Raw genomic sequence first — 13,471 nt, forward strand, 5'->3', positions numbered from 1 at the left:
GTCATGTATGGATGTGAGAGTTGGACAGTGAAGAAAGCTGAGCGCCGAAGAATTGATGCTTTTGAACTGTGGTGTTGGAGAAGACTCTTGAGAGTCCCTTGGACTGCAAGGACATCCAACCAGTCCATTCTGAAGGAGATCAGCCCTGGGATTTCTTTGGAAGGAATGATGCTGAAGCTGAAACTCCAGTACTTTGGCCACCTCATGCGAAGAGTTGACTTATTGGAAAAGACTCTGATGCTGGGAGGGATTGGGGGCAGGAGGAGAAGGGGATGACAGAGGATGAGATGGCTGGATGGCATCACTGACTCGATGGACGTGAGTCTGAGTGAACTCTGGGAGTTGGTGATGGACAGGGAGGCCTGGCGTGCTGTGATTCATGGGGTCACAAAGAGTCGGACACGACTGAGCAACTGAACTGAACTGAAACCTAAAAGCACTGAAGTTTATATCAAGTTTTCTAAACTGTTTCGAAACATAAGGTAGATAAAATAACTTGAATGCAGTAAGTAGTAATGCCATTTTAGTGGTTTTCAAATACTTTGATTCAATATCTTAAAGACTGTCACAAAATATATAGTTCATCTATTAGATCAAGTTCCATTTCAATTTAAAAATAAAGAATAAATACAGTTCAAGTATATGAAATCGTAATATGAAAAACTTTCATCTGAATAAATTCATAATTCTGTGTTATGTGAAGTCTAAACTCGCATTCACTTCCAGTACAATGGCACACTAGGCAATCTGAAAAGCCTTCTGCACTAAGAACTATCTAAAAGCATAGCAAAGAGATTAATGTGCAGACTCAACCATATTGCTAGGACTGTGGACAGGAATAAGTGAACTGATAGACACACTGTTTTATAACAGTGCCTAACACCTAGTACTATATGTGTGTCAGTTATTAAAAAACTACATGTGTGTTCATTTTACAATTTAAAACAGAAAAAAAATGAAAGTATAAAATCCTTAAGTTGAAACTAAAAAAAAAAAGAATCAATACTATATTCTTTATGTATTGCTGGGCACCAGTTTAGCAGTTCTATCCTAAGAATCACACATGTTGACTTAGCTATGGAAAACAGTCTTTGAAGCAAGAGTCTTCTCTGCAATGAGCCATAGGAAACATCCATGTTGGTTTTCTCTTCTTTTTGAAGTGTGTTTTGGAAAGAATCTAAAGCAAGTCCTTGTTTAATTAAAAACTGTATAATAACTTATGCTATTTCATAACAATAAGTAAGAGCTTTCAAAAACACAAAAGAATGTGAAATGGCTTAGATTCATGCCTGACTGCCTTACAGGAAAAAGCAGAAAGCTTTACAAAACATTTAGCAAAATAAAACTATTCGTAATACAGCGAGGCTGTGCAACTGAGAATGGGAAATTGTTACAAGATTATTCAAAGTCATGACCATCTCAAGGGAACAACTACATAAAGACTCAAGCTTGTCTTCAGAATTCTTTGTAAGCAGCATATATAATTTAAGTCAAGAATACTTCTAAATCATCCTTCACCACTTTGAAATAAGTTATTTTTATGAAATTCTTTTATCCTTAAATCCTGGTTTAAATATAGCAATTAGTATTACTGTAATTAGTAAAAACAAAACCAAACCAGAAGCACTTAAAATATATAACTCTGTGTTTATATGGGTACATGCAGTAGAAATTATGAATGTTTGCATATACACAGAACAGTCTGGAAAAATATACACAAATCATAAACTAGGTCCATTTGGAAAGTGGAGAACAAAGTGGGAACCTGCAGTTTCACTTCTACATGGCAACACTGATTTTTTTCCAAACAACAAATACACATTAATTTTGCTTTAGATTACTATTCTTCTTTCCATAAAACTAGCTGTTATTGATGAATTTACATACATTCCTTCTGAAGAATGAGATTAGCAAAGACAAAAATAAAAATCATCCAGAAGTCCCCCAACACAAGATATGCATGGATAACATGACGAGAAATCACTCCTACCTCTGTAAGGTGTCCCTACAGTTGTTGCGTATACATTCTTCTCATATTTCTTCAAACGATCTTCTAAATTGTGAATCTAAAAATAACAAATATTTCAATCACAAGATTCATATGGAAATAATGTTTAAAAAAAGACTGCTATAGCCACTAGATTTTTATAATGTGCAATACAGAATATAGACAAAAAGAAATTAATACATATGGTTTCTTAGATATGACACCAAAGGCAGAGACAACAAAAGGAAAAACATCAAATTTCTGTGCCTCAAAGCACATTATCAAGAAATTGAAGACAACCCACAGAATGGGAGAAAATATTTGCAAATCATATATCTATTAAGATACTCAGCAACAACAAAAAACAATCAGATCAGATCAGATCAGATCAGTCGCTCAGTCGTGTCCGACTCTTTGCGACCCCATGAATCGCAGCACGCCAGGCCTCCCTGTCCATCACCAACTCCCAGAGTTCACTCAGACTCACGTCCATCGAGTCAGTGATGCCATCCAGCCATCTCATCCTCTGGTGTCCCCTTCTCCTCCTGCCCACAATCCCTCCCAGCATCAGAGTCTTTTCCAATGAGTCAACTCTTCGCATGAGGTAGCCAAAGTACTGGAGTTTCAGCTTTAGCATCATTCCTTCCAAAGAAATCCCAGGGCTGATCTCCTTCAGAATGGAATGGTTGGATGTCCTTGCAGTCCAAGGGACTCTCAAGAGTCTTCTCCAACACCACAGTTCAAAAGCATCAATTCTTCCCGCGCTCAGCCTTCTTCATAGTCCAACTCTCACATCCATACATGAACACAGGGAAAAACCATAGCCTTGACTAGATGAAACTTTGTTGACAAAGTAATGTCTCTGCTTTTGAATATGCTATCTAGGTTGGTCATAACTTTCCTTCCAAGGAGTAAGCGTCTTTTAATTTCATGGCTGCAGTCACCATCTGCAGTGATTTTGGAGCCCCCAAAAATAAAGTCTGACACTGTTTCCACTGTTTCCCCATCTATTTCCCATGAAGTGGTGGGACCGGATGCCATGATCTTCATTTTCTGAATGTTGAGCTTTAAGCCAACTTTTTCACTCTCCTCTTTCACGTTCATCAAGAGGCTTTTGAGTTCCTCTTCACTTTCTGCCATAAGGGTGGTGTCATCTGCATATCTGAGGTTATTGATATTTCTCCCAGCAATCTTGATTCCAGCTTGTGTTTCTTCCAGTCCAGCGTTTCTCATGATGTACTCTGCGTATAAGTTAAATAAACAGAGTGACAATATACAGCCTTGACGAACTCCTTTTCCTATTTGGAACCAGTCTGTTGTTCCATGTCCAGTTCTAACTGTTGCTTCCTGACCTGCATACAAATTTCTCAAGAGGCAGATCAGGTGGTCTGGTATTCCCATCTCTTGAAGAATTTTCCACAGTTTATTGTGATCCACACAGTCAAAGGCTATGACATAGTCAATAAAGCAGAAATAGACGTTTTTCTGGAACTCTCTTGCTTTTTCCATGATCCAGCAGATGTTGGCAATTTGATCTCTGGTTCCTCTGCCTTTTCTAAAACCAGCTTGAACATCAGGAAGTTCACGGTTCACATATTGCTGAAGCCTGGCTTGGAGAATTTTGAGCATTACTTTACTAGCGTGTGAGATGAGTGCAATTGTGCGGTAGTTTGAGCATTCTTTGGCATTGCCTTTCTTTGGGATTGGAATGAAAACTGACCTTTTCCAGTCCTGTGGCCACTGCTGAGTTTTCCAAATTTGCTGGCATATTGAGTGCAGCACTTTCACAGCATCATCTTTCAGGATCTGGAATAGCTCAACTGGAATTCCATCATCTCCACTAGCTTTGTTTGTAGTGATGCTTTCTAAGGCCCACTTGACTTCACATTCCAGGATGTCTGGCTCTAGGTCAGTGATCACACCATCGTGATTATCTGGGTCGTGAAGATCTTTTTTGTACAGTTCTTCTGTGTATACTTGCCATCTCTTCTTAATATCTTCTGCTTCTGTTAGGTCCATACCATTTCTGTCCTTTATCGAGCCCATCTTTGCATGAAATGTTCCCTTGGTATCTCTGATTTTCTTGAAGAGATCCCTAGTCTTTCCCATTCTGTTGTTTTCCTCTATTTCTTTGCATTGATCGCTAAAGAAGGCTTTCTTATCTCTCCTTGCTATTCTTTGGAACTCTGCATTCAGATGTTTATATCTTTCCTTTTCTCCTTTGCTTTTCACTTCTCTTCTTTTCAATAACCCAGTTAAAAATGAACAAAAGACACTGCCCTAAAGAAGATACACAAATGATAAGATGCTTAACATCATCAGTCATTCAGTTCAGTCACTCAGTCGTGTCTGACTCTTTGCGACCCCATGAATCGCAGCACGCCAGGTCTCCCTGACCACCACCAGCTCCCGGAGTTCACCCAGACTCATGTCCATCGAGTCAGTGATGCCATCCAGCCATCTCATCCTCTGTCGTCCCGTTCTCCTCCTGCCGCCAATCCCTCCCAGCATCAGAGTCTTTTCCAATGAGTCAACTCTTCACATGAGGTGGCTAAAGTACTGGAGTTTCAGCTTTAGCATCATTCCTTCCAAAGAAATCCCATGGCTGATCTCCTTCAGAATGGACTGGTTGGATCTCCTTGCAGTCCAAGGGACTCTCATTAGGGAAGTACAAATTATAACCATAATGAGATAGCACTTCATACCACCTAGGATAGCTATAATCAAAACACCTGCTGGGGAGGATGTGAAGAAATTGAAATTCTTATACTTTACTGATCAGAATGTAAAATAGTATCCACAATGTAAAACCATTTGAAGGCTCTTCAAAGAGCTAAACAAGTAACTTCCATATGCTCTAGCAATACCATTAATGAGTACGTAACTCAAAAGAAGGAAAGAAGTGTTCAAACTAAAACTTGTAAACAGTGTTCCTAGCAGCACTATGCACAATCGGCAAAAGGGAGAACAATCCAGCATAATAAGAAGCAGAGGCGTCACTTTGCCAACAAAAGTCCGTATAGTCAAACCTATGGTTTTTCCAGTTGTCATGCACAGGTGTGAGAGCTGACCATAAAGAAGGCTGAGTACTGAAGAACTGATGCTTTTGAATTGTGGTACTGGAAAAGACTCCCAAGAGTCCCCTGGACTGCAAGGAGATAAAACCAGTCAATCCTAAAGGAAATCAACCCTGACTATTCACTGGAAGGACTGATGCTGAAGCTTCAATACTTTGGCCACCTGATGTGAAGAGCCAGCTCACTGGAAAAGACCCTGATGTTAGGAAAGACTGAAGGCAAAAGGAGAAGGTGGTGGCAGAGGATGAGCTGGTTAGATAGCATAACCGGAGCTGGTTAGATAGCATCACTGACTTTATGGATACAAATTTGAGCAAAGTCCAGGAGACAGAGAGGACAGGGAAGCCTGGCATGCTGCAGTCCATGGAGTAAGAGAGTCAGACATGACTTAGTGACTGAATAGCAACAAGAAACAATCCAAACACACATCAACTGATGACCACACTGTAGTATCATCCATACAATGAAATATTATTACTCATCAGAAAAAGGAGTGAAGTACTAACAAATATTACAACATAGATGAACCCTAAAAACACTATGCTAAGTGAAAGAGGCTAGGTTAGAAAGGTCATGTATTATATGATTCTATTTACATAAAATACTCAAAATAGGTATTTTGATTAGTTGAGCATGCCCTGGAGGAGGGCATGGCAACCCACTCTAGTATTCTTGCTTGGGGAATCCCCACAGACAGAGGAATCTGGTGGGCTATAGTTCATGAGCTCGGAAAGAGTCAGACACAACTGAACGAGTAAGCACATTTATATAAACTACTCAGAACAGGTAAATCCACAGACATAAAAAACAGATTAGTGGTTGTGAGATACTGGGGAGAAGGTAATGGGGAATGAATGCTTAATGGGTACAGGGTTTTTTCTTTTGAGGGTCATGAAATGATCTGGAACTCGATAATCACGATGGTTTCAGAACACTGTGAATGAACTAAATGTCAACTAATTGTGTACTTTAAAATGATTAAAATGGTCAATTTTATGTGTTTACTACTATAAAAATAATCAGTACAAAAATTGTTATGCTAGGACAGTTTGAAGACTTGCGTGTGCTAAGAGAAGAGAATTTTAAAGCAGTAAACTTGAGATAGATGAGAAAAGCAAAAACACTAGGAAAAAAAATAATAAGGTAACACTGGGACTTAGTATCTATCTTTGGGAATTTTTTAAAAAATATTATGAAAAGTTTCAAACATACTCAAATACAGAAAGTATACTACAGTTAATGCCCGTCACCTAGTTTCAACAATTATCAACATTTATATGTACATATGAATTGTAAAAAACTGGAAAACTCCTAAAGACTTAGTCTTCAAACTCAGCCAGTTGACTTAGGTCACTCTTCCTCCAGAGTTTGGAAAAAGACTAAGTATCATGCACCACAGGTATACATATACTGGTGTCTGCATGCCTGTGCATCCTTCTAGGTGTGCACACACGATCCTACTTAATCACTAGATAACTTACGGACAAATAATATTAGACCAAGACACTATAACCACTAGGAAAAAGCAGGAAAGACTGACGTTAATGTATTTTCCCTCTGATAAAAGCTTCTTCTATAGAACTTAAGTCATTACAAATTGTTATCCAACATGTTAAGCACTAGAATAACAGGATGCAAATGTTCCTGTTTAAATATACGTGATCACAAATTTATAAAGATATCCTCCAGCACTTTCAGATTTAAAAATAAAATTTCCTGTGAGACAAGATTGGAAAACCAACTATTAAATGAGTATTAAATCAGTTCTTTTTAAAAAATTAGCTAAATGAGTTCCAAGAATATACTTATATAAATCAAGGAAGTCATTTCAAAATTAAAAGCACCAAATAGACCTGTACCTGTTCTCTGAACTCCTGCTCTTTCAACTTTGAGTCACTGATTAGAGTAGTCTTCTGTGCTAGTTGTGTCTGAAAGAACAAAAGGTCAGATCTGAGACTGTGCGTTTCATCATCACTTGGACACATTTCTATACTGCCTGGTAAGTTCTTCCTTGTTAAAACAAGTCTCTTCATATTTTAACTTAAAATACAGAATGCTCCTGAAAATGGATTACCTTCACTCAAATTCAATGAAAAACTAGTCTTACCTGTAACTCCATAATTGTTACCTAAAAATGGAAAAAAAAAAAAAAAGAAAGAAATAAGTCCATACACTAAAATCTACAAGAAACAATAAAATGGAACAATATGAAATCACAAGGAAACAAAAATTCAGTGTTACAGTCTTAAGAGAGTGGTCAGATTTGACATGAGGCAACTTTAACTACTTGCTTTTAAACCTGGTCTCTTTTGCTATATAAACTATTACAATGTAAATATACATGTGTGCGCTCAGTTGCTCAGCTGTATCCCACTCCGTGACCCCATGGACTGTAGCCTGACAGACTCCTGTCCACGGAATTTTCCAGGCAAGCATACTGAGGGGTGTTTCCATTTCCTCCTCCAGAGGTAAATATACATAAACACAGGTAAACACCAAGAAAAATGACTAGAAGGTCACTTGTGAAACTCCTAAGAATGATGACCACTTGGGAAAAGAAGGCACCCACCAGGAACGGTTTATCTATATACATCTGTATTATCTTTTTTTTTTTTTTTACAAGAATATATTTATCTATTATTTGTACAATTTTAAAAACTAAACACATTAACATCTATTTATAACAGATGGGCTCTTTAGGGAAAATTCTAAAGGACCATTTCTGGGAATCCACTGTATGCAATAATCACAAATTATTTCTCACCCAACTCAACACTGATATATAGTTCAAGACCTCTCAGAAGCACCAAAGATGTTCAAGAAGGAAAATAATAAAAATTCAAAAAGAATAAAATAGAAAAACATTTTTTTAGAGCAGGAATAAAAATTAAGGATATTCTCTCCTTTCTTATGCTACAAGTTAAAGGACTCAAAAGACCTCCTGAATATTAATTTCACAACGTTTCAATACTCTGGCATCTTGACACAGGTCTCAAGGCCACTTTATACAACATCAGTACTTAATTTGATACTGAGGAGAACACCTTAGAGAGTACAATACATGTATCCATCTCATAGGAAGCAACATTTCACAGTACCAAGTATATTCAAATAGTGACCAAGTGGCAAAAAATTTTAAAAATAAAAAAAAGTAAATATTAAATGTAACTAGTAGCTATTGAAGAAAGAAAGGAAACTGGCTCATTGCTAAAACCCAGAATCTGTGCACCAAGTGGCCCAGTGGTCTTGCTGTTGTTATTTGGTCACTCAGTCACATCCAGCTCTTTTTTGACCCCATGGACTGTAGCCCGTCAGGCTCCTCTGTCCATGGGATTTCCCAGGCAAGAATACTGGAGTGGTTTGCCAGTTCCTTCTCCAGAGCTGTTTATAAAGTCCTTTTCTCTCCATTTTGGAAAACTGATCCATGCAACTGGTTATCTAGAAAATTACTATCTGGTCACTGACTTCTGTGATGAATCCTCTATAACTCTGGAGGATGAAGCCATGAACAGTGTCCACCTCTCCCATGGCCCTCTTGACAGTGCTATGAAGATCACACTAGATGAGTTAGAACATATCAGAAGGAGGACGGCACACTGCCCTGGCCTCTCGAATGAGGGCTCACAAGCCCTGAGGATATGCATTTGTTGGGGTGCACAGCAGGTCAAGAAGCCACAGGGTAAACATGGTCCATCTTTCATAGCATCATTTTTACTTAAAGACTGGGATTATAAAAAAGCCTAGATATGTAGTGCCAGATCTCTTTGAATTGAACCCAATTTTCCAAAATAATCCCCTTGCATCTACAACCAAGGAGAAAACACTGTTTTTCTCAAAGGTATATAACGAAAACCATTTTTATGTGACTACAAATAAGGATATATTATAGAGTAGAATATAAAATGTGTTTAAATTTTTAACACAAAATATAAAAATCTAAAACTGAGATACATTCTATGGACTGTTTTTGGCTCTGCCCCAGGGCTACAAGGTTAACTGTCCTCTGCTGTCCTTTCCACAGGGAAGCCTGAGAAGCTTTGGTATCACAGAAACACCTAGGTTTGAAGTCTGGTAGAGTGGATTTATATTCCCAATACAACATTTACTGTGTGAGTGCCAACATTTTATTTAATCTCTTTGAAATTTAGTTTCATACTCTATAAAGAGAGGCTACAACTTCTCTCTTCAAAGATTTTTGTTAGGGTTAGATGAGGTAGGTGTGCATAGTAGGAGGCGAGTCAACAAAAACGACAATGTTTTCAAGGACTGAGTAAAGCCCAGTCCAGGTCCCCTCACTTTATCGCTGCCGGGAGTCTCCTCCTGCTCTAGCCTTTGCTGGTATTTCTTCTGCAGGTCCTCAAATTGAGTCTGCAAATCCGTTACTTTTGCAGTCATTTCTTCTTCACGAGCCTTTGGAATAAAAAAAGATATATATGTTAACAAACATCTCAAAAAGAATGCAGTAAAGAAGCAACATGATATTGCAAACTACCTCTGGAGGAGAAGCAAACACCTACATATTTTCTGAAATATAAACCACTATTTTATTGTCATTCATTTCTGTGCTCTGAAAACTTCCATTCATGCCTCACTTTTAACTCCAAGCCCTTTTTAAAGCTGCTCATTATTCCTAGGATCACTTTTCCCACCTTTAGTCCTCTTATCCCCACCCCATAAAGCTCGTCAACCTGACCCTTAAACTCGGGTTCCCAGGTTTAAGCAACATACAGGTGTGTGACAGCATTGTGACTGAACTATAATACACAATCTATGTTTTAAGACTTCCATACTAGGATTTAATTTCCAGAAAATATCCAATATAAACTAGCTTTATGCACAGCACAAATCAAGTAGCTAGACGCTTACTAATCAAAAGAAGTATGGGTTTTTCCCTCCCCCAGCTCCTTGGGATGGGCTGCTCAAGTCAAGATGGTTCTCTGTCTTAGTTAGCAAACCTGCACGTCTCCTACATATCAGACTGAAAACCATACCAGTTCTTCTTTGGAGTAAAGTGTTCAACTATAATCCATTTCTGAAGGGAAAAAAAAACTGTCCAATATATCAGTAACTAACTAATGTAAGGTATCCATTTGCCTTGACCTTGGCAGAACACAGACAAGGCTGCAGAAGTAATATGTCACTTATTGGTTGAAAACTCTTCGTACAAAATTTGGCAGACAAATCATTCTCTCTTCTGTTCTGACTGCCCTGCTAAAAGGCCTGCCCATCTTAACATTTTTTCATTTGTCTTGATAATTGCCATCATTTGTTGTATAAAGCAGTCTGGACCACTCCTTGCTCTTATAAATCTTGCAATAACCTTTGTGCTAAAAGGACATTTGGCGTTGGAATATTGATCAGATTTGAGTAATGAAGACAGGACAAGTATTTGCTGAGTAAGAGGCTAAACAGGAAAACAGCCATAAGCAGGTATCTTGATTTAACAGAAGCTGACTTGTCAGAACCAAGAAATGTCATCATTCTCAAGAACAGGTCCAGAGGCACAAAATAAAGAAACGAACCATGAGACACCTCAAAAGTCTAAATAACTTGATAACTTATAATTTGTCATGAAAATTCAAACAAATAAAAAAAGAATGAAGCCCTTCTCAAAACATAAGCGAAGCAGAGGTCTCTCGTAACTAGCCTCCGACATCTGCCACAGAGGCACTCAAATATAGCCTCCACCCCTCACACATTACTGACCAGAAACTACTGTAAATCTATAACTGCCTGCAGTTCTGGCTTATTTACCATTTTTATTCCACCATCACATATACTGTGTGAATGTCTTGTTGATGTGGCCCAGCTTTGTCTGAAAGATCACCTCTACAGCTACGAATTTGGTTAGGCTCCAGTTCTGCTATGACAATTAGCTACATCTGACATTTCCTTTGACAGCTGGGAGAAACCAATCTGGAGCAAGCCCACTAAGAATTAGAAAAGAATCCTTGATGTGTCATTTCTAATTGAAGAAACAGGTCTGTGGTTTCCTTTGTAAAAGTTTTTTGTCTTCTTCCAGAGAGGAGGGGGAGCAATATTGCTTACTCTTAAGTAAAAATGGTAAGAAAAACTAAACTATTTATGCACATACATGGAAATTATGTTTTAAAGACTATTATGCCAAAGCCAAATCACTAAAATGTGCTAAATGTCAAGAAGAAATCAGTCTTGTATCTAACATAGCTGTAAGAGTGCCTCCCTCCCAGTGAGGCTGCTCTGAGGTTGAGAAGGCAGTCAGCTCCCTTACTTGTCAGACTCAATTCCTTTCAGATGTCACCACCATCTTTTCCCAAAGGAATGCTCCCTTGCCTACCAGGTGTCACTGCCTTCAAATTCACCAAGTGTCTAGTATGTGCCAGGCATTTGGCTAGGTCCTTAAGACTCAACATGGATAGCAAGATACCTGGCCACAAGATACTAAGAGTCTAGGGGAGAGGACAGATACATTAATACATTCCTACACACATATGTATGTATGATAAAAATGACATGTCGAAAGGAAGTAATAAATATAAATAAATATAGAATATCAAAGGAAGACAGGTGCAATTCATTCTGTTTTAAAGGGTTGCAAAAAACCTAACTGAAAACAATATGCTGCAGAAAAGCACATTCAAAAAGCTAACTTTGGGTAGCTTTTTATAACAATTTTTTTAATAAGAATTAATAAGAATTTTTTTTTCCCAGTCTGCATAAGGAAACACAGGACTATGACATAAGAGACTAACGGTCACCTGTGGAGGGAGAAAGGGAACAGGTCAGAGAATACAGAGAACAGTGTGGGTGCAATTTTCATTAGGCACCATCCTCCAAGTATACTTTTTATATTATTTTGATCTTTAAACCATGGAACATATTTGACTCAATTTTTTTTTTTCTAAATACAAGTTGAATTTAAAACTTAAAAAACTGTCCAAAGAGAGATGACAGCCAGCAGTACTAACTCATGAAGTGTGAGAATGAGCTCTTATGGCGCCAGGAAAAGCAGGAGCAGAGGTGAAATACGAGGAGAAGGAGTTAAAGCTGAGCTCGGCTGCACCACAGACTGACCCAGAAGAGGGGCACCAGGACAGAGGGAGGACACTACACGTGCTCAGGGCAGGGGATACGACCCCACCTTCATTTCCAGACACTCTGACAGGAAGAGAGGAAAAACCAAGAGCAAAGAGGCCAACTGGGAAATTAATACAGCAGACCAGACCAGATGCAATACAGTAGCCAGGACCGTGGAAGAAGTGGTGGAATTAAGAGGAGGGGAATGTTCAATGTGCTTCAGTGAAACACTACAGCTGAAAGTCTATTACATGTTGGAGACCATGCTGGAGATAACACAGTTAAAGGGAGAAACCTGCTCTCTCCTTAGGAAGTCAGGGAAAATAAACAGATTTCATGTCCTAAAAGGTGTGTGGACGTGGACGCGGATGTGTTAGGCGCTGAGAAAGACAGGAGGCATGAATCAAGGATGACAAAGTTCTCAGCTTTCTCCAGTGGGGAAGCAACTCTAAGAACGTGAGCTAAGACAGTAAAGGCAGGAAAGTGAAACTGTCTCTGTGTTCCACTTTGCTAGTAACAAATCCCACAATAACTTTAATGGATGACAAAAACACACCATTCTACAATGTCATCATTAAGACAAATCATCGATCTGATAATAGCTTTTTTAGAGGGAAAAAACACTACTACATAATACATACAAATCTCATATAAAACTCCAATTCTGGAAATTTTTAAGTGGGAGAATGGTAACAGAATATGTCTCAAAACCAAAGCAATATGGTGTGTGCTCAGTATTGGTAATACTAATACCTTTTAGTTATATTTACTCTTTAAAAAAAAATCTTCAAGACAGAGTATGTATCTGGGTGTTTAGATGGGGAGTTGATTTAATTACCAAGTCAGTCCTGGAGCTGGCACTGGACCAGCTCTGAGGCCACACCGTCTAACACAGTAGCCGCTGGCCACCCTGTGTAGTAGGTATGAGCACTTGAAATGTGGCTAATCCAAGCTGAGACAGGCTATACATGCAAAAATACACCGACTCTCAAAGAATTAATATATATATATAATATGTTAAATAAAATATATATATCATTTTTATACTGACTATATTCTGAAATGACAATGCCTTGGATATAATGGGTCAGTTGCCATATTATTAAAATTAAATTCACCTGATTCTTTTCTTTCTAATGTGGATACCAGGAAATTTTAAATCCCATTTGTGGCTTGCATTGTATTTCTAGTGGACAGTGCTGGTCTAAGGTACAGGAAGGGGTCTGCGGAAGAGTCCACCCAACTCCTCTGGCCCATCCTCTACTTCCTTTCTCTACTGCTCTACTGCTCCAAGCCTGAAGCTGGGGGGACCATTTATCTTCTAGTAAACACCACATCTTCCAGAAGGAAC

At 38.5% G+C, this 13,471-nt stretch overlaps 1 protein-coding gene across 9 annotated transcripts in view; it reads right to left on the bottom strand.

Moving 5' to 3' along the window:
* The window catches only part of GOLGA4 (golgin A4), a 110,369-nt gene that overhangs the window by 16,446 nt on the left and 80,452 nt on the right, over positions 1-13,471 (bottom strand). For all 9 annotated transcript variants that reach the window (XM_027523245.1, XM_027523248.1, XM_027523247.1 and 6 more), the window contains 4 exons: positions 9,361-9,474; positions 7,172-7,192; positions 6,924-6,992; positions 1,991-2,066 (listed from right to left, as the gene is read on the bottom strand). In XM_027523245.1, the coding sequence (XP_027379046.1) occupies positions 1,991-2,066; positions 6,924-6,992; positions 7,172-7,192; positions 9,361-9,474 (280 nt within the window). The remainder of the gene's footprint in view (positions 1-1,990; positions 2,067-6,923; positions 6,993-7,171; positions 7,193-9,360; positions 9,475-13,471) is intronic.

The sequence above is a fragment of the Bos indicus x Bos taurus genome, chromosome 22 (genome assembly GCF_003369695.1).
Source record: "Bos indicus x Bos taurus breed Angus x Brahman F1 hybrid chromosome 22, Bos_hybrid_MaternalHap_v2.0, whole genome shotgun sequence".
In the NCBI taxonomy this organism is placed as follows: Eukaryota; Metazoa; Chordata; class Mammalia; order Artiodactyla; family Bovidae; genus Bos; species Bos indicus x Bos taurus.